Consider the following 26,805-nt stretch of genomic DNA (forward strand, 5'->3'; position numbering starts at 1 on the left):
ACACTTTGCAAAAAGCAAGGATACAGATCAACCATCACACCCACATGCAGACCTGCTTTCAACAGTTTAAATGCTTTAAAGTGACTTTCCTAATGGAGCAAACTACTTAAACTGCAGCTGCCACGTATCATCGTCTGAACTGCATCCTAGGCTCTACTATCACAAACAGTTTTAGCTTCACTAAATAAAATGTAAAATGCAGCGCTATAATATAAAGAAATAAATACATAAACACAAACAAATAAAGTGACAATAGTGACCAGTACGGAAGTGAAGCACATATAATTAGGCGCTAGCGTGAACAATATTTCATAAAGTGTCTCGCCAAGCAATAGCGAGAATGGTGATTATGAATGTATACAAATATATATTTAAAGTGACAATGGTGAATAGTCCAGCATAGATATACTACAAGGAAAATTATGAAAAAACAACCAAAAAAGTCCAAATATGCTCCGTAAAAAATCTGTGCAAGTGACTCCGTGCTAGGGTATTGCTGTATGAATGCACTCACCAGAAGCGCATATAAAATGTGCATAATATTGTATCCAACTCCTCCATGGTAGGTGTGATTATAATATGGAAACAGGAAAGGAACTCCACTGGCCTCTTACAGCATACAGGGAAGACACCAAACACCACCCCTGGCCTCTCACAGCATTACAGGGATGGCTCAAATGGTCCCTCTCCACCATAGATCAAACCAGCCACTTACTTATTGGTCACTATTGTCACTTTATTTGTTTATGTATTTATTTCTTTTTATTATAGCGCTGCATTTTACATTATATTTACATTTGAGGATATAGGGGTTCATCCTTTCATGCTAGCTGCTTTATATTCTACCGTGCACTCGCTTGTTTCTTTCTTGTATGAGAGCTTTAGCTTCACTGCTCTTTACCCAGTAGGCAGCCCTGTAGGAGGAATAAAGCTGCTTCAAATGGAGAACCCCATCATGAAAGAATCAATCTAAAAAGCACCTGTCAGAAACAGGCATTTGTCAGAATTGAATCTGTGATCCCAAGGTGATATACGGTACACCATGGCCTCTCAGGGATAGGTGTTTGCGCTGTTATGTAGCTGTATTCTCTCCCTGCCAAAGCAGTAGTGTCAGCCCAGTCTGTCTTCTGCTCAACTCAATGATAGCTGACAACCTGTCCAGGATGTTGAAGGATTATAAAACTTAAACAATGACTCCAGCGCTATGTCCTGTAATCCGGAGGATGACCTTGTATTCTGACACTCCGCCTAACACCACTGACTGAGAGGAAGAAAATTCACCTATTTAGCCTGTTTCACACAGGCTGCAGCTTGTATAAAAGAGGTATAAACAACAAGCTTTGACAAAGGATTTTCAGCAAGCTTTGTTGAAGATTTTAAAGTAACAGTCAGCTCCAGTTTGTAAATGTTGAACACAAATCCTAATGGGAGTGCTGATTGCCACTTTGACCACTTGCCTACAGGGCACTTTCACCTCCTTCCTGCCCAGGCCAATTTTAAGTTTTCAGCGCTGTTGCACTTCGAATGACAATTGTGAAGCCACGCAACGCTGCTCCCAAATGAAATTTTTATCATTTTTTTGAGACAGATAGAAGTTTCTTTTGGTGACATTTAATCACCACTGAGGGTTGTATTTGCTGCTAAACAAAAAAAAAAGACTGAACATTTTGAAAAAGAAAAAACATTTTTTCCTCAATTTCTGTTAGAAAATTTAGCAAATACATAATTTTTCTTCTTCATTGTTATGCACTGATAGACTGAACTGATGAGGCTGCACTGATGAGCGGCAATGATGGGCACTGGTAATCAGTGTAAATGTGCCTGTCAGAATTGCCGGTTGTCAGTTCTCCTTTCCTCATACTGTAACAGCGACTGCCAATAACTGTCAAGTCTGTTTGCAATATGACCAGCTGTGATTGGCCACAGCTGATCACATGGTAAAGGGCTGCTGTGATTGATCCTTTACCTCGATCTGTGATCAGCTGTGTCCAAAAGGACACAGCAATCACAGAGTGCAACCAATGCCTGCCTCGGGGTGGGCAGGGGAGTGGGGTTCTAGGAGGACATCAATAGATGCCCTCCCAGAACTAGCTGACCGTGCTGTACCTATCATTCTGCTATACTGCAGCCAGCAACTGGTTAAACAAGCTGCTAGGCAGCTTCAGCACTTCTTGAAAACCTACTGAAGCCTGCTAGTAAAGTGGCAATAAGCATTATCATTAGGATCTGAGTTCAACATTTACAAACTGGAGCTGAATGGTACTTTTAAAAACTTAAACAAAATTTGCTGAAATCTCTGCAAAACCATTGTCCAAGCTTGCTGTTCACACTGCTCTCATAAAGCTGAAGCCCATGTGAAAGAGACCTTAAAAACCTCAACGTAAACCAAGAGAAAAGCCTACACTGTTATAACAATGATGGTCGATTTCTGGGCAAGGCAAAAACAGAATCACATCAACCCCCTGCTCCCTTCCATTTCAGTTTCCCTGGGACAGACACTCTAAATGCTTCTTACTTAGCCACCTATACTGCAGACCTATATTCTGCAGCATTTTACAAAGTCATTCACATCTTCTCATAATTCAGTGGTGAAACCAACAATTCGTTCCTAACGGTAATACACACACAACATATACCCCTACACAAAATTAGGTATTCACTCACTGTCTTGTACATCTTGTACTGGAGATTGGATTTAGGGCTGAAGACTTTGTCAGTGCCAGAGGATCCAAGTGGTTTGATGATTTGGGTTAGCAGCAGGAAGTCATTGAAAAGAAAACCATATAATTCCTTGTTGCTCTTTGCTTTGTATAGTTTTCCACTGTGCAGAAACTTCCGTGGACCCAAACAGTTCGTCACAGAATTAAAAACTAATTGCTAAAGGTGAAAAACACAGAACAGATTCTAGAAGTTAGAAGGTGAAGGAGAAGGATAATTTTGGCATAGTTTAGGCACCACACAATCCTCTATCTGTATTAAATCACATGGAAGACATAACAGACCTATACTATAGTCCTGTTAAAGAATACAGTGCATGTAGCCAGCGCAAAGAACATTTAGCCACTGGAAGAAAAGGTCTGCACAGTAGGGTAAGATCCACCATCACAGGAGAGGCTAAGACCACACAGTGGACGAGAGCAGCAAAGTAGAAGACTGGGATCCAAATATCATGTTGTAAATACCAGCAAAGCTGGCCGAGGACAGGATCTCCTTTCTTTCTATTGACAGGACAACAAAAACAGAAAGGGCGAAAACGCCTAGTGCATTATCTTAGGGCACTTTGTTGGTAAAGCAAACAGAATAATACTTTCTTTAGAATTATACTTTTTTCATTATACATTTGTCTACTAGCCCATTCCAACTTTTGGCCATAGCTCTGAAGAAAGGGGCCAGTTTTCCCCGAAATGCATCAGCAGGCTCGGTCATCCATCCACCAACTGGAATGGGATAGCGGACGAATGTACTTTGTGCCTGTGTGTTTACGTGCCTTCATCCTACTGGGCGTGAACATAATTCTATTTGCTTTACCAATAAAGTTCCCTAAGATAATGCACTAGGCATTTGCACCCTTTCTGTTTTTGTTGTTTTAGAATTGGATTTCCCGGATTTGAGGAGGGCTACATTGCCTACCCTTCCACTTTGGGTTGTCTGACTTTGGTCTACTCTGCGGTGTAAGATGGGGACCTTCACCATTTTTGAGAGCTAAAGTGTCAAGTCTTCTGTTCTCCTTTTAGGAATAAAATAATGCCTGCAAATTACATCATACCCCAGGCAGAAATTTAAGTACCTGAATTAAATTCCCACATACACATCCTACACTTATCTTATAGCTGCAATCAACATCCATATACACAGTTGAACTCTCCTCTCTAAATTCACGGTGATAGTATACAGCCCTCTGATGAGCGTCTACAGGAAACATGGCTGCCAAGGTTCTACTTCTTTTGCCATCTCTTTCACCTCCTGTAAACCATGTTGAGCAGTCGGCTGACAAGCACAGTGCAAGGAAAAATATATTTAATGACCTTAGTATATCTGTTTATTATAAATATGAATATATTAGGATTGTGGTCGCTAAAGTGAAAAGATTAATCGCAGTGGCTACATTTGAAAAGCAATATAAACATTAATGGCCAACTCCACCTTTTGCGCCATGTTACACGTCCAACTCTCTTCTCCTGACCATGTATGTTTAGCAACAAAACTTGTTGGGTGGGGTATGGTATGTAACATCATCATGCACACCGGTAGGTCGTCGGTGGTGTTTTCACCATACATGTTGGTCTCTACATATCTAATGTGAGTAGCATTTTTCTCATCAGTGTAATGGTGTTTGAATACTACACTATGGGATTTGTCTTTTTGTTCCATGTGAGTTGTGCTCCATATGAGTTGTGATCTTGGCTACCGAGGCACAAGAGTACCTGAGGAGAGAAGAGCTGCATGATAGCCAGGCACTTTGGGTCTCTTGAGATCACACATTTCCAGTAAGGAGTTTGAGTGCTTGTGGACACATCGAAGTGGACACCTGTGCACACTGTGTTTTTGAGCAGGTCACCAATTTCACAAGAATAAGTCTTGCTCAAGAACATTTCACATGTTCAATTTGGGACTTGCTCTGTTAGTTTGCACTGATTTTATTATTATTTTCACTATATATTGTCATATACTATTGCTATATTTGGGGGGGGGGGGTTGCAATACAATTTTCACTAATCATATTGTGTTTTATAAAGTTGTTTTTATTTTAATTTAAAAGGATAGTGCACCTATTTTAATTTATGTTACACCCGTGACATGGCAGGCAGCCTACCACAGGGACACAAACTTTTAGGCTGGTCAAATGGAAATGAAACATCACCCGAAACCTGTTGGTTTCATATATCTGAATTTATAATCTGTCCTTACGACTATTGTATACAACATTTTTATGCTATGGAAAAAAACAGGAATATGAATATATATATATATATATATATATATATACACACACACACATATATATATATATATATATATATATACACAGTTGTGTTCAAAATAATAGCAGTGTGTTGTAAAAAGTGAATAAAGCTCAAAATCCTTCTAATAACTTTTATTTCCATACACACAAATGCATTGGGAACACTACACATTCTATTCCAAATCAAAACATGAAGAAAAATATATCAAATTTGTGTTGTTCCTCTAAATAAATTGAAGAAAAGTGAATATTAAACTGTTCAAAAAAATAGCAGTGTTTGTATTCTTCTTTACAAACTCAAACATTCACTATATAAACTGAAAAATGTTTGAAGATTTTGCTTTCCTTTGAATCACTTAATGAATATTTCGTTGTATAAGCACTGTTTCTGAGAACTGCTGTACATCTGTGTTGCATGGAGTCAACCAACTTCTGGCACCTGTGAACAGGTATTCCAGCCCAGGATGATTGGACTACATTCCACAGTTCTTCTCTATTTCTTGGTTTTGCCTCAGAAACTGCATTTTTGATGTCACTCCACAAGTTTTCTATTGGATTAAGATCTGGGGATTAGGCTGGCCACTCCATAACGTCAATCTTGTTGGTCTGGAACCAAGATGTTGCACGTTTACTGGTGTGTTTGGGGTTGTTGTCTTGTTGGAACACCCATTTCAAAGGCATTTCCTCTTCAGCATAAGGCAGCATGACCTCTTCAAGTATTCTGATGTATTCAAACTGATCCATGATCCCTGGTATGCGATAAATAGGCCCAACACCGTAGTATGAGAAACATCCCCATATCATGATGCTTGCGCAACCATGCTTCACTGTCCTTGCCATTTTGGCTATTCTTCTATCATTCGAATGGTAGTTTTTCGCTTTCTTCCACATCTTTCAGGTTTTGGTTGCCATTTTAAAGCATTTGCTATCAATTTTAGCTGAGCAGCCTATCATTTTCTGCACTTCTTTATATGTTTTCCCCTCTCCAATCAACTTTTTAATCAAGGTACGCTGTTCTTCTGAACAATGTCTGGAACGACCCATTTTCCTCAGAATTTCAGAGAGAAATGCACTGTAACCAGCATGTACAACATTTGCTGCCTTCCTTCCTTAAATAAGGGCAATAATTGCCACCTGTTTTTCAAAGAATGAATGACCTCACTAATAGAACTCCACACTGCTATTATTTTGAACATGCCCCTTTCAATTAGTGATTCAATTACACAGAATCAGCAGCATGCATGTCATGACTGTTGGGTCTGTTGGATTTCTATTACTCTACTACATCTGCTAGTAAATTATTTGCCATGTAGAAATATAATTTCTACCAAAAACAGTGATTGATCAGGTTAGTGATGTCTGTGCCATTATTTTGAACACAACTGTGTATATATATATATATACACACATATACACACACACATATACATATATACACACACAAGCGCCTGCCAACTTTCCCTCTGCCCCCAAGATAATGAGCTACTAGGTTGGGTTTACAAGATAGAGCAATACCCCACAGGGGACATTCTCAACTGACAAGTCTATTCAAAGATCTGTTAGAATGCTAGAAGTTTATCTTTCTTTTTTTAATTTAAATTTTTATTTATTTTCCATATATAATACATATTTCATCATTATTCTCATACAAATTTGCATATCTTTAATAACATTTCTAACTATCTTTATTCCCATTTACCAACCCCCCTCTATCTAATTTCCCCCCCGCCCTAATTAAAAACCTCCCTCCCCCCATGTAAACCCACCCACTCTGCATAGTTCTATTACCTCTCTTCCATACGAGAATATAGAGTGTGTAAATCCTTTCATCTTTCTCACATAATTACTTCATATATTTCACCATAAATTCTTCCCATTTTCTCCACCTCTTAGAGAACAACCCCATCCTGTCTTCCTGCATATAACACAGTCTCTCCATCTTACAAATTTTATTAATTCTTTCCACCCAGTCCTCTATCTTCGGCACCTCTGGTCTATGCCAAAACTTAGGTATCAACCCCTTCGCCGCATTTAGGTAGCACCATATACCCGAATCCTTGTATTTATTTACTGATAACTCTGTACTATGTAGTAGACATACTGCTGGGTCCAGTCCTATCTTTATCCCGGAGATATTCTCAATTAGTTGGACAATTATCTCCCAGAAACCTTGGATCTTTGGGCACTCCCACCATATATGATATAATGTGCCTATTTTTCTCGCAACCCCTCCAGCACTCTTGTGAATTTTCCCCACATATCTTATACTCTACCTTCGGTGTAATGTGCCTTCTCGCTAGAAGTTTATCTTGAGCGCTTAGCTTAACTCATTTAGGATTTCTTGTCTAATGGAAATTATGACGCTTTCTAAAGCTAAAAAAACAGATATGACCAAGGTATAACAATTTTACCTACTCTCCTTGCAATGGGTCACCTACTGCAAATATGGAAAATGCATTGTTTTCATAGTTTAGAACTAAAAGCTATTATCTACTTTGGCCACACACAGCAAGAGAAATGCATTGCATGTGTGGAGAGAACCATACATATAAACAGTAGTTGGAAGGGGTCTACTTTCAGATTTTTTAAAGCACCCCTCCACCTGTCTGGTGAGGAGTGTGAGCTGAGTAGCACCCTCTAGAGACGTACCTCAGACAAGCCTTCACATTGCACGTGTGCCTGGATCCACTCCAGTCGGTCAGAGTTCTCCTTTTCCCGGACACCCTCATTGACTTGAGAGCACAGCTCCTCTGCCTTCTCCAGTGCTTGTTTCAGATGACTATGATCTGGGTGATTTTCAGGTGTATTTTCTAAAATCTGGAGAATGTAACAGATTCATATGTCATTCAATTGTTGTGCATCAGTATAGACAATAATTCCATCAAGTCCACATTTCTTATTATTATATCTGAATACACTTAATGCAGACCTAGACTTCAAAAACATTATCCTTCTGGCATTGTCAGACAAGTTAGTTGTGGGTGGTATAGTACTTCCATATGTTGCCCTTCCATATGCTCCTTGCTGCAAAGGCCAATTATAGCTTGGGGTGGTTGCCATTTGTTTGTACTGTTGGTAAATTGGTGTGGGGACGCACTAGACACCTTCACTGCCATTTTATTATTGCGGAGTGTCCAGTGCGCCCCTATAACATTGAGGAGTGGGCTCGCTCTAGGCATACCTGCCTTTAATCTATCCATTATTATATATGTGCTCCAACTTTGGAGGCTCTCAAAACGTATAGAGGTAGGACACTGAAGTGCTGTGACGTCGCCTCTGCAGTTTACGCATATATTTGAAAATGTGTGCTAACTAAACCGCTGGTTTTAAAGTGAATTGTTAGACAGGATAATTCAGTTTGTTGCAGGCTGGCAGGTAAGTGAGCTGGGAAATGTTTTCATTGTTGTCTCACATGTGTAACCCTTCCATGTGCTCCTTGCTGCAAAGGCCAGTTATAATATGCAGTGGTTGCCATTTGCTTGTAGTGTTGGTACAGTACTTCCGGTAGGCATTCTGCACAGCTTTTTTTGCCAAGGCCAACTTTTTTTTTTAATATAAAGAATAAATCTTTACTCTTTACCAAAATTAAAAACAGACAGTTAAAGAACAGAGTCATGGTAAATCCAGATAACATTCCTGGTTCAATAGACAGAAGTAACCAAGACACAGTAGATAGATACAAACCAATAGGAAAAAGAGAGCATCTTGGAAGAGGTTGGAAACAAAAGTAGCCCATGTATAATAATTCTGTCAGGTACCTAATGAGGGTGTACAGGTTAGAGCATATGGTCCTATGTTTAGCATTGTGCTGACATCCTCTCCTGGATCTTGGAGTGTGAAAAATATCAAAAACATAGCCGTGCAGTCTAATTTTCAGGCCAATTTTTTCAATCCATTTTATGGCACTGTGAGGCAACCTTCATTAGTGGAGCTGCTAGATATAAGCTATTCAAGCTCCTAGAACTGTCCACCAATAACACCCTTATCAGAAAACAACACAATATCAAAGTCTGGATGGGCTTGAGTGAGATTAGAAGGAAAAAGCGTACCTAGGCACTCATTGACACTTTGTGGAAATGCTCAGCTGCTACTAATCAGGAATTATATATGCTTAGGTTACCTTTTTATAAATAAATAGGACTAAATTCACTTTAAAGCACGCAAATGACAGTCAGGCTTCAGATTTGAAATATAGATCTGCTTAAAAAAGTACTGTTCAGTCTTCATGGAAAATAAAGAGGCACTTGCCCGTTAATAACCTTGCTGCATCACTGCCTTACTCAAGCACCACTCCATCAGCTGCCAATTCTTCTTACACTTCTGGAAATGATGTCATTCTGGAGTCCTGCTCAGCCTCAAACTGCACTGTAGACCACAGAAGCACCACCCACCATGCAATTGTGACATGGCATTGGTTATGTGATCAGAGAAGCCTTTTCTTTTAATACTAGAAGTTTTTTTTTTTATAAATTAACATTTTTGTTGGAATGAAGGATTAATCTTCTCCAACTAAAATTTTGGTGATAAAGTGTTTCTATTCTTGATTGTGTTCTCTCTCTCTCTCTCATTATATATATATATACACATACATACATACATATATATATATATATATATATATATATATATATATATATATATAATCATGCTCTCATGGATCCATACAGCTAGGGAATCTGGTTTGGTCTTGTCAGCAGGTTTAGATTTAGGGGAGTGCAATCATGAAAATGATGTTACTTATAAATGCAGCCCTCCAACATGCATAGGAAAAAAATCAAACCTCAAACAGAACAGAAAATGAAAGCATCTCTCATCAACAGTGACAACCTCTTCTCAATACTAAAAAGCAAAATTATTGCTGGAGTTGGATTTTGAATCAGAAGATCTTACATTATGAAACTTGTTACTTACATTTTTAATGATTAGAGGGTATCTAGTTACTCTTTGCATAGGTTTAAGAATGAAGCTGGACAGAGGCATTCCTTTACATCGAGGATCCATGGCTAACCTCTGTAGAGAGAAGAAAATATGTGAAAATGTGTGAATACATCAACTTTTGTTACAATATGCTGAAATAAAGATAGGCGCTTGCTAGAGTCCGAATAATACAAATTTCTGCAGAGTAGAAAACCAAAAAATTAGAAATAAAATAAAAGTAAAAGTCCACCACACAATGATGAGCTCTTCACCACTTGTGTCCACAAGGAATGCATACTCACCAGAGGGTTTTGACCCCTTTTCACAGCTCAAACAGCATATGATCTCCCAAAGGTGCTTTACGTCAAGGAGTGCATTCCATGTGCTTCTTCAAATGATCAGCTTAATATGGCACACTCAGTAATGAAGTGATGCTTTTAATGGATGTTCCCTGCTTCGTTACGGTGTATGCCATATTAAGCTGATCGTTTGAAGAAGCACATGGAATCCATTCCTTGACCTAAAGCACCCTTAGGAGATCATACTCTGTTTGACCAACCCGTAAAAAGGGGTCAACACCCCTATGGTGAGTGCGCATTTCTTTTGGACACAAGTGGTGAAGAGATGGGGAGATTGGGTTGATCCCACATCCACTGAAGGGCTTGCATCATTGTGTGATGTTGGGTTATACATTCTGGTGGGCTTTTACTTCTCATTTTTTTTGTTTTCTACTCTGCACAAATTTGTATTTATGTAATTTTGATGTATTATTAGGAATCTGGCAAGTGCCTATCTATATGTCAGCATATTGTATCACTAGTGTTTTACACTTAAAGGGGCAGCTGCATATTTTGGAATCTGCATGTATTTTGTTTTCACTGGTATATATGGTTTTTTGTGTTGGATAGGCGCCACTGTATTGGTAACATAACTTGTATCAGCTTTTGTGCAAAAGTCAAGAATACCACCCATGCATATCTTTTTAAAACATATCAAATTTTATTTTCTGTTAATAAAGCTGTCATTTTTTACATATTTGTCATTGAGTCTATATACACTAAAAAAAATAGATATATCAGATAAATGTGGTAAGCGCAAGAAATTCCATATTCTATAACTCATGAATGCAATGGGCCCATTCTCTTACTAAACCTTTCTTTACATTACATAGGGATAAAGCCTTTTCTTGCCTGTATTAGACATAGGACGTGTAAAACCGCCAAAGACATTATAGCTGGTGGTTCAATATGCAGGCATGACCCAGGCCCTGGATTTGACCAGGAAGACACATATTTAAAGTTTATCTAAACACAAAATGCCATTTGGAGTAATTCCACAAGAGAAAATTAGTAGTGGTGTACAGTTCTGGTAGATGAACAGGTATTTTCCTGTACTTGAGGGAACTTTAATGTGATACAACATAGGGAAATGTGCATGTATTGCAGAGCTTTACTGTATATGTTTTTTAACATGAACTTTAGGACACCTTCAATGCCAGCTTATCAGAGGGAAAACAAAGATCAAGTTTTTTTTTTTTTTTTAAACATCTCTGACTACTTCTCCTCATTTCAAGACTCAACCAGTTCCGGTGGTCAAATTTTGTTTTTCATTTTGGACAGCACAAGGGTTAAAACCATGACATTTGTTTTATTTTGTTTTTCTGTGTTCCATTGGGGAGATTTCCCTTTACTTCCTGCCCCATAGCCAAAATAAGAAATGAGAATCCCTGGTTGTCACCAGAACTAGTGTCCCCATTGGAAGATTTTTCCTCTATTCCAGTTCTGGTAACAACCCAAAATTTGGGATTCTCTTCTACTTTCACTCTCTTTGATCACCGTAATCAGAACAGATAGAAAGGGTGAATCTTCATAATGGGGGCACTCTATCCAAAACTAAAGGTATACTTTAACTCAGCCTAAAACAGCTCCTATCCGGTCATCTTATGTTTATGGGGGCCTGTACCACCATAAATGGTCAGCAAGGACACACCTGCTTTAGAACACTTATCACACAGGAATTAAATGGTTATTTAGCTTTACTATATAACAAATACATTTTCTAAAATCTAACCTTTGAAAACATAAAATTCAACAATATGCAAAGCCTGTCGCCTTGGGATAAACACCCCGAGACAGTCGTCCTAAAGTTCTTACCTTGACAAACTCCTTGAACTCTGGCACTTCGTCGGTTTTCTGTTGGATGAGTGCAGCACCATTTAGCTGACAGCTACAGAAGCGGATGTATGGCTGCATGTGCGGTAACTGAGCTGTCAAGATGTCACCGATCATCTTCACAGGCATCTTTTCACCAGACATCTTTTTGCGAACTCGCAAAGCCCTTGGTATAAAAATCAAAGTTAAATGAAAAAGAATGACCTCCAAAATATCTGTGCAGCAACACTGTATTGTAAATGTATCTGCACCTACATTTCACTCTTAGCCCATTACAAATCTCACAAACACCTGTTGAGCTTGCTACTGAAGTCCACCTAATGCAGCTTCCTGTGATGGGGTGGCAAGGATGCTGCACAGCGTATGGATTCAGAGCAGCATTGTCACCCTCATGTAGACTATACCTGCTTGCACTACATGGGATGAAAACCTGTTGCAGGAAGTGTAGTTATTAGCATTGTCACAGCTGATTTACAAGCCTTTAGTTTGTCATGCAGCACCTGCCACATCTAGTCCCACCCACTGCTTTCTGGATTGATGGAACTACCTCCACACTTTACTTTTCTTTGAAGATAAACTTAAAATAATCAGTTTATAAAGATCATCAGACTGTTAACAGCTATAAAACACTACTTACTTGAGCAGTTTAATATTGCACATGATCAGCTCCTTCCAGTTGACAAATATCATTGCCACCTCCTTCTCGGTTAAAAGTTCTGATTCCAGCAACGGCTTTTGGAATGTCTGAAATGCAGACCCACCCAATATCAGTGATCAGTATGTGTGTATAACAATTGCTTCCAACCTTAGAACAAGGAAACCTGTCAAGAGAGAGATATGGATGCTCCCATTGTTTATTGCTTTATCAAAAAAGCTAACTGCCTGGCTGTCAGGCTTTCATGCCCTTGACCCAGAGGAAGCATTAAGATAAGGATTTCTGACCTTTCTTTGATATACCTGAACAGCAGAAAGTATTAAAGCCATATTGTAAGAATAAAAGCCTGTTAAATAGTATTTTTAGGAGGATGCTAGCCCCTGTGGTTCTGCCATGGCAGATTTACAATAATGTGTGTAACACACAGATCCTGTGTTCACTTTAAAGCTGAACTATGAGCACATAACATTTATAAATCTACTTTTTGTGCACCAAATACTTTGGTCATTGCACAAGATTTTGCTAATATCTGGGTTTCCAAAGTTATAGTAGGGACCCTGTAGTTTCAACCACTACAGGTTGTGTGCCATAAATTACAGGAGGGGGCAGATACAAGACTAGTCACTCTGTACAAGGATAGAGAGCAGAAGTGACTGGTCTTTATTACAAGAAACTCCTGTACAGAGGCAAAATTCAGGAATTGTTTCATGTTTGATTACTGCACAGATCTGAAAGAAATACACAAGATTCGAGTAAGAAAACACATTGTGGATTTAGACAACATTTGTTCAGCCCAGATTTCACCTTTAAACCTTTCTCACCATCTTCACTTATGAAAAGCAATGGCTATTTGAAAAGCCACATTCTTTTTACAACCATCTCCACCCAAAGCCATTAAAAGTCCAGTCTACCTAGACAAACTGTAGTGATCCACTGCAGCCAAATCAGGATTAGTTGCTATTGCTAGTTACATATATCACTTTAGAGGGATAGTATACTGGTCTTGGGTCTCATATATATTACATACATAGATACACACACACACACACACACACACACACACACACACACATATATATATTAAATGACATTTAAAAGAGAAGCTTTGGACATAGTTCTCTTGTGGGTCACACTTTTGCTCTTCTGTTACTCAGTCAGCCTATAATGGGCTATTGCCTACTCTAATCTGATGTGGCAAAGCCCCTCCAGGCTTTGGAAGCATGTGGCTGAGAGCAGAACCAGCAGCATCAGACTCCTCTCCAGCCTGGCACTCAAGTGCTGGAGGAGCAGAGCGGAAAGCGTTGACAGACAGTCACTGCTCTCTACTGTGGGCAGCCCGAGAACTGATTAATCAGCGGTCATGTGATCGCTCAGATCTTGGTCTTAGAGCTGATGTGGAACTCATGCTGCAGCATAGGGGTGAGTGTGAATGTTTTTTTGTTTTTTTTAAACCTCATACAACTCCTTTAATAAGGGATGCACCTATGACACTGTTCCCACAGCATTATGGTTTTTCCAAAGAGAAGGCACAGCAAAAGCTACTTGCTTTCAGACTCTCTCCCTCTGAAACTCTACAAGGCTCCATCTGAACAAAGCAGTTGGTAAATAAGTAGAATAGATGGCTATTCAAAAGAAAATGGGTCATGCCATGCCCACATCTCTGCTCATTCTTGTGTATTTGATTCTATGGATCAATAAATAAGCCACTTTGGAACATGTCAATGTGCTGTTATCCTTCTCTGAAATAGTGATTGCTAGTGACAAGCTACACAAGCACATGACTGTGGAGGGCAGGTTTAGACTGACCTGGAGCAACACCATAGTTTATTGATATTGTATGGTAGAAGGAATGCGTTACAGAGGGCTCTCTAAACTCCAATATATTCAACAGAGCACTATAGGCAGGTAAACACATAAAAGGGGGTATAGATTCATATGCACTATTTCTTATTTACCTGAATACCTAAACCCAAAAGCAAACATTTATTATATTGCAGCTTACCAATTCTTACATGTGATGGCTAAATTAATTCTTTTTTTGGCTTTCATTCATTCATTTTTATTTGGTGATCTAGTCAGTAGGTCTTGTTTTTCAAAAAAACACGCTATCCAGTAGACTATCAGTTACAGAGATGAGACAAACCATTTAACACTAGTAGGGGTGCTTACAATGGTCAGCTTTTATTTACTTATATAAAACCTTTAAGACAAAAAAAAAAAAAAAATACCACTGTAGCTGTTTTTTTTATTAGCTGGAGTCTGGCTTCACTTTGTTAATGTATTTAAAAATACATTAACTGACAATGATGCTGTCCAGATGTGCCCCTTGTGCTTGTTTATCCAGAGTGGAGGCACTCTGGTTAATGTGCGTTACTGGCCAGATCAGCAGGTGAAAACAACCCTACAAAAGAAAACGGATGCAGCCACAAAATCTAAGAATTGGTAAACTGCAATATATTACATTTATGGATTTGGGTTTATTACCGCTTTACGATGTAAAAACATTATTTTATATTTTCAGTCCTAAATAAAAAATATATACCCTGCACTTTTAGAGTCCCTTTGAGAAATGCTTGGCTCCCCCCTCTTCTTTTCATGTATCATGGAAAAAAAAATGGTTACCATAATATGGTAGTTGTCACAAGGATGATAAAAGCTCACATTTTGTACATGTAAATGTAATGCTTGAGCTTATACAAAGAGCTCCAAGTTCCACTTCTGTTGATATTTTAAGTATGTCACCATAATAGGACAGGTGAGAAGGCATGGTATAAAGGGTATAGGTAATAGCATCCTTTCTCAACGATTTCAACACAGAGGAACCCTTGGAAAAAAACAAAACAAAAAAACCCAAAAAAAAACTTTCCAGTTCCAGGGAGCCCCTGCTAAAAATGACTATATCTACATTTCAGTAGCATAGTTGCCAACATTTGAAACAAATTTTTAGGGCCACTTTTTTTTCTGTGTTGTGAGACTACCTCTGTAGGTGGGGCATTACTTTAATTAGGAGCAGGGCATTCATATATTATGGGTGAGGTAGGAGTAACAATGTGGCGTGTGAAGCGAAAAATTGGCAAGGTTTAAAAAATATGTTAAATATTGGGTGTGGCTAAAAAGGGGGTGTGGTCAAATAGATCTGAGATGACTTAGGCCGATAAACTAAAAATTCATTCGGCTCCGTTGCCGCCACCCATGTCCACGAAAAACGGACGTTTTTCGCGCATTTTCCAGCATGACCGATAAAAATAAATGACTATGTGTGCGCAGGATGGATACGAGAGTATGTGTGTGTGCATGCAGGATGGAAATGACTGTCTGTGTATGCATGCAGGATGGATATGATTGACAGCTATTCCCCACCAGATTATGACCCCAAATGGCTGCTGCGGTTTGATTCCTTCCCCCCCCCCCCCCCATGAGAGATCAGCCATCATGATCTTCCCCAGAGATGGAGATGCAGAGAGCCCAAATTGCAGCATTGAACATACCTCTGCTTGGGTCCACTCCAGCCACACGTTGCAGCTCAAGGCGGGCTGGCATATGATAAATGGGGATTTTCGGGACTCTGCCCGGGACAAAAACATTTTGTGACAGCTGCTAAGAATTCGTGAGCGTCCCGAGCATTTCGGGGCTGTTGGCATTTAGGCATTAGTGTGATGGTCAGTGGGAAGAATGTTCCTTACACTTGAGATAATTGGGAAGAATTACCCCCTTACAGAAAGCTAAAAATGCAATGGTGTCAGTGAGAAATGAGAGGCAGAAATTGCTCATTGCTCAAGGAACCCCTGGCATCCTCTAGAGGAACCCTGGTTCATACTATTTAGCTCACCTCTGTGACCAGCTGAAGATCATTCACATAATTCTCTTCCGTCACAATCAGCTCGTGAATGTAACCTTGGCGTTTTCTCTCTGTGGGACTCAACATGTCCAGTAGGTGGAGATCCGCACACCCTGAAATATAAAGGACACCATAAATCTCTGTACTAGCAGCTCCCCTCATGCCTGCAGTGATAAGGTCTATTTAAAAAAAAAAAAAAAAAAAAAATGGCAGGATAGGGAGAAATGTTAGAGCTTTACTATATGGGCAATTTAGGGATTGTGTTACTGTTTAGAGGGTCGCCAGTATTATTTTGTGATATTAAGTTCGATTTTTCACAGGTGGAACACAACAGACACTATCACAAAATGGCAGAGTTTTTCGAAGGACCATAAGCTCCTCTAGCCTGGAAGGTGGTCATATTTACAGGTAAATGTACCAAAAACCGAAAATCAGTTCACAAAATAGCACAACCCCATAATCTCCAACATACAGGTCCCGTTAAAATGACTATATACAGTGAAGGAAATAAGTATTTGATCCTCTGCTAATTTTGAATGTTTGCCCACTCACAAAGAAATGATCAGTCTAAAAATCGAATGGTAGGTGTATTGTAACACTAAGAGACAGAATAGCAACAAAAAATTCAAAAGAAATGCATGTCTAACAAATTATGCACTGATTTGCATGTTCATGAGGGAAATAAGTATTTGATCCCCTATCATTCAGCAGGATTTCTGGCTACCAGGTGTCTTTCATACAGGTAACAAGCTGAGATTAGAAGTAGTCTCTTAAAGGGAGTGCTGCTATTCTCATTTTGTTACTTGTATAAAAGACACCTGTCCACAGGAGCAATCAAACAATCAGATTCCAAATTTTCCACCATGGCAAAGACCAAAGAGCTGTCCAAGGATGTCAGGGACAAGATTGTAGATGTACACAAGGCTGGACTGGGTTACCAAACTATTGCCAAGCAGCTTGGTGAGAAGGTGACAACAGTTGGTGCAATCATTCGCAAATGGAAGAAACACAAAACAACTGTCAGCCTCCCTAGGTCTGGTGCACCATGCAAGATCTCACCTCGTGGAGTGTCAATGATCATGAGAACAGTGAGGAATCATTCCAGAACTACACGTGAGGATCTTGTCAATGATCTCCAGGCAGCTGGGACCAGTCACCAAGAAAACAATTAGTAACACACTACGCCGACAAGGGTTGAAATCTTGCAGTGCCTGCAAGGTCCCTCTGCTCAAGAAAGCACATGTCCAGGCCCATCTGAAGTTTGCCACTGAACATCTGAATGATGCAGAGGAGGACTGGTTGAAAGTGTTGTGGTCAGATGAAAACAAAATCGAGCTCTTTGGCATCAACTCAACTTGCCGTTTTTGGAGGAGAAGGAATGCTGCCTATGACCCCAAGAACACCATCCCAACTATCAAAACATGGTGGTGGAAACACTCTGCTTTGGGGGTGTTTTTCTGCTAAGGAGATAGAACAACTGCGCCGCATCAAAAGGGACAATAGACGGGGCAATGCACCGTCAAATCTTGGGTGAGAACCTTCTTCCCTCAGCCAGGGCATTGAAAATGGGTCGTAGATGGGTGTTCCAGCATGACAATGACCCAAAACACACGGCCAAGGCAACAAAGGAGTGGCTCAAGAAGCACATTAAGGTCCTGGAGTGGCCTAGCCAGTCTCAAGAACTTAATCCGATTTAAAATCTGTGGAGGGAGCTGAAAGTTCGAGTTGCCAAACATCAGCCACCAAACCTTAATGACTTGGAGAGGATCTACCAAGAGGAGTGGGCCAAAATCCCTCCTGAGATGTGTGCAAACCTGGTGGCCAAATACAGGAAACGTCTGACCTCTGTGATTGCCAACAAGGGATTTGCCACCAAGTACTAAGTCATGTTTTGTGAAGGGGATCAAATACTTATTTCCCTCATGAACATGCAAATCAGTGCATAATTTGTTAGACATGCATTTCTTTTGAATTTTTTGTTGCTATTCTGTCTCTTAGTGTTACAATACACCTACCATTCGATTTTTAGACTGATCATTTCTTTGTGAGTGGGCAAACATCCAAAATCAGCAGGGGATCAAATACTTATTTCCTTCACTGTAGGTAGATAATGGATATTGTGGTGCAAGCTTTCTCCAAATACCTTTACCCTAGCTTCACACCCAAGCGTTTTCCACAGCGTTTTTTCAGAAATGTAGTACAGTCCATTTAACAGGATTTCCTATGGGAGATGTTCGCATCCCTGCATTTTGTTACCTGGGGTGTTTTTTGGACAGTGCCAGGGACTTTGTTGAACACAAAAAGTTGCATTTTAGATTCTATAGACTTCCATGGAAACACTGCAGAAAAGCACGTAGTGCATTTTTGCTACATTTTTGATGTGTTTTGCGTTTTAAATGTGCCTAGCAACAAGAAAAATTACAAAAAATTAACCCCCCCCACAAAATGCATAAAAAAATGTGACAAAAACATCAAAAATTCAGGTGCAAAAACGCAATGCAGAAATGGCTCAAACTCAATCTGCATAGGTGTGAACTTAACTTAAAAAACATTTTTCCCAACTTAGAGCGGTTGTAAACCTCAGACATGAAATATGAACAAAATATATCCCTCTATAGTGTGTACTTGTCTCAATCCAGAGCACTAAGTGTCATTTCTGTCCACTGTCTCACTCCTCTGCTATCAGCAGCATGAGTCACTTCTGATGAGTTTCTCTGGACCCAAGAGGAAAATGGTGCCGGGAGGGCACAAAATGTGATTGACAGCCTCGGTTCTGTTCCTATTTGCTGTGTGAAGGGGGTGTATCCATTCCTTCCAATCAGCTCTAAAAGCTCTTCTCACTGAGTGTAACTTCAGCTCATAGCCCCCTGCTATTCAGAGCTAAGAGATTCTCTGTAACTTCTGCACATTGAAATGATGCAAGGGAAAGACAGGCTGTGGATAGACATGTACAACTTATATAGGATTTGTACAGTCCTGTCTGGTGGTGCACTGCCTTTCCAGTAAAAATGTCCTCTTGGGGCACATGCATGCTATGGTCCCATTCATTCTTATGCTAACCTGTACCCTGCTGGACCACTACAAGCTGTCACAAGTATGGGCTTCCTCTTAAGAATGAAGAGGGTTACAGCACGCATGCGCACTTACAGGAGGACCCAGCAGGGCCACTGCTGCAAAGGCTGTGCAGCGGTGGGCAAAGTCGCAGCATGAAGATCGCTGAATAGGGAAATAAGATATTTATCCAGGTGGGCATTGAACAGTAATTGATCAATGGACAGCTGTACAAAAGGTATAGTAGTTCCCTAAACTGTATCTAGCCAAAACTTTTCCTCTCTCTTATAGTTTTGGGTAGAGTGAGAAAGAGTACCTTTATTTGGTTTTTATTGCTATGTCCCCTAATTGGGTAGATTTAACTGAAATCCGTGTCCCCTGAGACAGAACATGAAGCAGAAATCAAACAAAAGTGAGGGAAGACCTACCTCTGACAGCTGTCACTTGAACATGTGTCCCTACTGGAAGTTTGGATTCCCTCCCCCTTTGTGTTGAAGTGACAATGGTCACCAGAGCAAATAGGTTAGATCAACACAAATAAAAACCTGACGCAGGATCTAATCCAACCTCCTCTCTCCTCACCCCCTTTTCCCCACTTTTTTTGTGAAAATGAAGACTGTCAATAAAAAGCACAAAGATACAACAATGCAGAAGTACAAGAAGACAGAACAAGCTTGGGATGGCAGGAGTCATAACAATTATATCAAGACTGCTAGTAGGTAAACCATTCTATGATGCCCTGTAAGACTGAAGCTGGCAGTTTGCCTCCTGGGATGCATGCTAGCTCTGGAATAGCTCATTAACCGTCATTTACAACAGTGGTGTCAAAACTGCAGCCCTTTGTTTGCCTTTATCTGGCCCTTGGAAGCACTATTCCCCCCTCTGACACCAACGATGGGGCACTATTCCTCCCACTGACACCAACAATGGGCACTATTCCTCCCACTGACGCCAACGATGGGGCACTATTCCTCCCACTGACGCCAACGATGGGGCACTATTCCTCCCACTGACGCCAACGATGGGGCACTATTCCTCCCACTGACGCCAACGATGGGGCACTATTCCTCCCACTGACGCCAACGATGGGGCACTATCCCTCCCACTGACGCCAACGATGGGGCACTATCCCTCCCACTGATGCCAACGATGGGGCACTATCCCGCCGATGCCAACGACGAGGCACTGTTCCTTCCACTGATGCCAACGATGGGGCACTATTCCTCCCACTGATGCCAACGATGGGGCACTATTCCTCCCACTGACGCCAACGATGGGGCACTATCCCTCCGATGCCAACGATGGGGCACTATCCCTCCGATGCCAACGATGGGGCACTATCCCTCCGATGCCAACGATGAGGCACTGTTCCTCCCACTGATGCCAACGATGGGACACTATCCCTCCCACTGATACAACAATGGGGCACTATTCCTCCCAGTGATGCCAACGATGGGGCACTATCCCACCCACTGATACCAACGATGAGGCACTGTTCCTCTCTCTGATACCGATGGGGCACGGTTTCTCCCACTGACACCAATGACGGGGCACTATTCCTCCCACTGACACCAACGATGGGGCGCTATCCCTCCCACTGATACCAACAATGAGGCGCTGTTCCTCCCAGCGATACCAACGATGGGGCACTGTTCCTCTCACCGATACCAACGATGGGGCACTGTTCCTCCCACCGATACCAACGATGGGCCACTGTTCCTCCCACCGATACCAACAATGGGGCACTGTTCCTCCCACTGATACCAACAATCGGGCACTGTTCCTCCCACTGATACCAACAATGGGACACTGTTCCTCCCACTGACACCAACGATGGACCACTGTTCCTCCTACTGACCCCAATGATAGGGCAGTAGTCCCCCATCAACCAAATAGCAAAGATAGGGCATTGTTTACTCCAACCATTACCAAGATATTGTTTTCTACTTCCAATGGCCACAGTCAGGCCCCCCCTTAAGTCTGAAGGACAATAAACTAGCCCTTTGTTTATTTAGACATTTTGGGGACCCCTGATTTACAACAATGCTGAACTGACTCAGCACTGACCTAAAACAGGCATGCAGAACAGATTTAAAAAAACATTGCCTACATTTCTTTTATTTACAAGGTGAGGATTTACATACACTCACCGGCCACTTTATTAGGTACACCTGCTCAATTGCTTGGTAACACAAATTGATAATCAGCCAATCGCATAGCAGCAACTCAATGTATATTGGCATGTAGGTGTGGTGAAGATGACTTGCTGACGTTTAAACCGAGCATCAGAAAGGAGATTTAAGTAACTTTGAATATGGCATGGTTTTTGGTGCCAGACAGGCTGGTCTGAGTATTTCAAAAACAGCTGATCTGCTGGGATTTTCACACACAGCCAATCTCTAGGGATTACAGAGAATGCTCCAAAAAAGAGAAAATATCCAGTGAGCTGCAGTTGTGTGGATGAATATGCCTTGTTGATGTCAGAGGAGAATGAGCAGACTAGTTAAGAGATAATAGAACGGCAACAGTAACTCAAATAACCACTCGTTACAACCAAGGGATGAAGAATACCATCTTTTAACGCACAACATGTCGAACCTTGAAGCAAATGGGCTACAGCAGCAGAAGACCACACCGGGTGCCAGTGTACCCATCTTCTGATGGCTACTTCCAGCAGGATAACACACCATGTCACAAAGCTCAAATCATCTCAAACTGGTTTCTTGAACAGGACAATGAGATACCTGTACTCCAATGGCCTCCACAGTCACCAGATCTCTATCCAATAGTGCACCTTTGGGATGTAGTGCAATGGGAGATTCGCATCATGGATGTGCAGCCAACAAATCTGCAGCAACTACATGATGCTATCATGTCAATATGGACCAAAATCTCTGAAGAATGTTTCCAACACCTTGTTGACTCTGCCCCACGAAGGTTTAAGGCAGTTCTGAAGGCAAAAGGGGGTCCAGCCCAGTACTAGCAAGGTGTACCTAATAAAGTGGCCCCGCTTCTCCTGCGGATCACAGGAGTGCACTTCGTTTTGTACGTCTACGACCTGTATTCAGTCGACTGCATGCTAAACCCCACGTTGGCTGATGTCATAGACTCTGGAGAGATCCCATATTTAATGTTGGGATCCACCCACATGTCTGGATCAGCAGCTGGCTCAGCTTCTCAGCGAGCTGCCCCCACTTCCTCTACAGCCTGGTGCTCCAGTGAGCACTGAAGGGGTGGAACAGGGAGCCAGTGACAGAGTCACCAGCTCTCTGCTCAGTGAAGAGCGAGAACTGAGCAATCAGCTGTCTTTGATCACTCAGTTCTCATGTAGAGGCATGTTAGCAGCCCCAATCCTCCTTGTCTAGGGTCCTCCGGTACTCCTTGCTCCTCCTAACTGCCCCCACAACAAGCAGCTTGCTATGGGGGCACCCGAGCAGGCCTGCTCTTGAGCCGATGCTCTGTGTCCATTCACACTCAGACTTGGCTCGGCCCTGCCCCCTGGCTCTCTCCTCATATGCTCACTGGCTGTTCTTGACAGTACTGGGAGCCAATGGCTCCTGTTGCTGTCACAGCCAATGAGGAGGGAGACCTGGGACAGCCAAGGCTCCCGTGAACATCCCTGAATTTAGATGGGGCTCAGCAAAGTATTGGGGAGGGGGAGCTGCTGTACACAGATGCATAGAATGCATGAAGGTAAAAAAAAAAAAAACCTTGCGCCTTTACAACCACGTTAAAGTATACGTAGACCCTCACCTTGTAAAACAACCTATTCAGTTTAAAAATAGAAATGAAAGACAAAACATTTGTGTATAGATATTAAAAAAAAATTACAAATACCCTTTTTTTTTTTTTAAAGTGATCACATATCCTCTATTCTCAAATGCATAGAAAGGTTGGGGAGGAGAAATTGCCATACACTGGTTTTCCCAGTTAACAGCTGTGTGGGAAGGCGCTGGGACTTGTCAAGAAAAGTCTGATAATTGGAGGAGAGCACGCTCAGCACAGCTGAGCATGCTCTGGTCTCATGCCTAGTGTGGTCAGTTTTTAATAGGAAAGCAGAGGGGCTGGCAGAAACACCAAAGAAAGGAATACAAAGAGAACCGGATACTTTTTCATACATGATACAGCAGGTACATATCAGAAATATGAAATGTTGGGTATACATATTCTAACTATAGAATATTATTTACTGCAAGTGAAAGTGAAACAGCAGCAGAGAACAATCAGGTCCCCTCCCCTGTCAGACAGTGTGGTAGAGGTATGTAAACCTTAGAACTGGATGCAAAGAAATACAAATTTTTGTCAGGTAAAGCAGCTCTTGTAGGTATTTAGCTGCTTTCCTGAAGTTCAGATTTAAAAGTTATAAGCTTAAGAGGAAAAAAAAAAGTAAATGAAACTAACTTACCTGTGCAAACATAAGTGTGGAAAACTTCTGCACTGGCTGGTGAAAACCCCCCTTTAACTTTTTTTCAAATGAGAAAAGTCCTTGGGCACTGTTAAAGATAACAGGGAGTACTCACCAGCTATACTGTTAGTGCCTTCTGGTGATCAGTGCATAAAAATTGCATTGAGCTAAATGGATCATTGTCTCACCTAACAAATCGTTCGCTTAAACTGCTCTGTGAATTCAAGCGTGGTACCGTGATAGGTTGCCACCTGTGCAATAAATCCATCCGTGAAATTTCCTTGCTACTAAATATTCCACAGTCAACTGTTAGTGGGATTATAACAAAGTGGAAGCAACTGGAAACAACAGCAACTCAGCCACCAAGTGGTAGGTCACGTAAAATGACAGAGAGGGGTCAGCGCATGCTGAAGTGCGCAGAAGTCACCAACTGTCTGCAGAGTCAATAGCCAAAGGCCTCCAAACTCCAAAATTGGTTTCCATGGCTGAGCAGCTGCATCCAGGCCTTACATCACCAAGTGCAATGCAACGCGTCAGTGCAATGGTGTAAAGCACACCGTCACTGGACTCTAGAGCAGTGGAGACGTGTTGTCTGCAGTGATGAATCGCACTTCTCTGTCTGGCAATCCGATTGACAGTTCTGGGTTTGGCGATTGCCAGGAGAACGTTACTTACCTGACTGCATTGTGCAAAGTGTAAAGTTTGGTGGAGGGGAGATTGTGTGGGGTTGTTTTTCAGGGGTTGGGCTTGGCCCCTTAGTTCCAGTGAAGGGAACTCTTAAGGCGTCAGCATACTAAGACGTTTAGGACAAATTTCATGCTCCCAACTTTGTAGGAACAGTTTGGGGATGGCCCCTTCCTGTTCCAACATGACTGCGCACCAGTGCACAAAGCAAGGTCCATAAAGACATGGATGAGTGAGTTTGGGGTGGAGGAACTTGACTGGCCTGCACAGAGTCCTGACCTCAACCTGATAGAACACCTTTGGGATGAATTAGAGCGGAGACTGTGAGCCAGGCCTTCTTGTCCAACATCAGTGCCTGACCTCACAAATGTTCTTCTGGAAGAATGGTCAAACATTCCCATAGACACCCTCCTAAACCTTGTGGATGGCCTTCCCAGAAGAGTTGAAGCTGTTATAGCTGCAAAGGGTGGGCCAACTCAATATTGAACCCTACGGAATAAGACTGGGATGCCAATAAAGTTCATGCGTGTGTAAAGGTGGGCGTCCTAATACTTTTGGCAATATAGTGTTTTTTTTTCGTGACTTAAAGTGCACCGCTTTAAGACATCCTGACAGCCCACTTTAACGCAAGACAGACTGCATCTATTGCAGGGATGTCGGCAGCTACTGTATGTGGTTGGGGTGCCATTCTAAATGAATGAACATGAGTTGCAGTAGAGCATGGTAAACGTAGCTACCATTTACCATGGAAAAACAGAGATCCAGTAATATGAATTTGTGTTATGGAGATGCAGTAAAGCAGGTATGGTCCTACACACAAATGTAAATGTTCAACGATTTTGGATTACAATTTATAGCTATCCACCGTTTTACCCAATTTTCAATGGATACCATCAAAATGAAAGCATATATAAAACCAAAACTAAATATCAATATAGTGCAGTTTACAATACCTTAGCTGCAGTGACTGCATTCATTTTCTTTATTCAGGCTAAAAAATGTATTAAGCAAGTAAAACAAATACCTGTTTATCTTGCCAAAATGCAGTGTCCTTGTGACTTCCTGTGAGCTTAGAAGAAAGCACAAAAAAACCTTATCTTCACTGTTTAAGCTACTACCCTCATCAATCCACCATGTAACAAAGATGACCAAAGGCAGACAGATTTGAAGTCCAGTGACACTACAGATTCCCCCATTGATAAAGTGAAGAAGTTAATGTAGGTATGAGGGGATGGGAAGGGTATTATTTATATGCATGATTTCCAGGTGAAAATAAAGGGAAAAAAAGACTGAAAAAAAAACCCCCAAACAACTATATGCAGCCACTACATCGAAAGACTGATAAAGCTGGAATGTATTACATTTCTGGTTTTTTTTTTAGTTTGGATATGCTTTAACTTTAAGATTCTTGAAAAATTATATTATACTCAAAATACAGATTGGAACAGTTCTGGAAGGTTTGGAATCCATGGATGTAATAATATTCAATGGAATCTCGAGAGGATTAGGCAGCAAAACCTTGTGAGACACCTCTCATTCTGTTGACCCTTTTTTTTCCTGACTTTTCCTACTCTCACATTCTCATCCCAGATAATCACTTTCTTGGAATCGATTGAGGGACACAGGAAGTAATTTACCTTTTATGTTATACTGCCAGCTAAAAGGAGGATTGGACACCGGAAAACAAAAAAAATTGTAAGCCAGGCCAGGATAACCCATCCTACAGGCCTCAGTTTTGTAGCAAGCAGTACATAAAGCATGATCATAAACAGAGTAGTTAGGAGCTGAATGGACTGTGTCTTGATAGACTCCAAGAAAAGTTTTCACGCCAAGTACAAAACATTTCTTTTCATCCATGGAGGATCAGTGCCATTCAGCTTTGGCATGTCCAAAAGCAGTCTCTATCGTGTTCAAATGACAGTTTTTAAAGTGAAGAAAGAACCAGACTCAGATCCAATGAAGTCACGTTGGAAATGAACAAGGAATGAATTACTCAAGGAATGAGTGGCTAATGGTCTCTTAAAAGAGAAAAATCAGAAACTGGTATCTTGACCCCTTCCCTCTGCTTTCAAATTAGAAAGGTCCCTTTTGCAGGCTAATGCTGTTCAGCATTAGGGAATT

General features: G+C 41.1%; 1 protein-coding gene across 4 annotated transcripts in view; it reads right to left on the reverse strand.

Moving 5' to 3' along the window:
• Positions 1 to 26,805, reverse strand: part of ITSN1 (intersectin 1) — a 221,290-nt gene that overhangs the window by 27,238 nt on the left and 167,247 nt on the right. For all 4 annotated transcript variants that reach the window (XM_089677961.1, XM_089677960.1, XM_089677958.1 and 1 more), the window contains 6 exons: positions 16,536 to 16,657; positions 12,689 to 12,795; positions 12,034 to 12,217; positions 9,875 to 9,973; positions 7,613 to 7,780; positions 2,665 to 2,877 (listed from right to left, as the gene is read on the reverse strand). In XM_089677961.1, the coding sequence (XP_089534087.1) occupies positions 2,665 to 2,877; positions 7,613 to 7,780; positions 9,875 to 9,973; positions 12,034 to 12,217; positions 12,689 to 12,795; positions 16,536 to 16,657 (893 nt within the window). The remainder of the gene's footprint in view (positions 1 to 2,664; positions 2,878 to 7,612; positions 7,781 to 9,874; positions 9,974 to 12,033; positions 12,218 to 12,688; positions 12,796 to 16,535; positions 16,658 to 26,805) is intronic.

This window comes from Staurois parvus, unplaced genomic scaffold (genome assembly GCF_062004578.1).
Source record: "Staurois parvus isolate SC_StPar_1 unplaced genomic scaffold, SC_StPar_1.0 ptg000195l, whole genome shotgun sequence".
Classification (NCBI taxonomy): Eukaryota; Metazoa; Chordata; class Amphibia; order Anura; family Ranidae; genus Staurois; species Staurois parvus.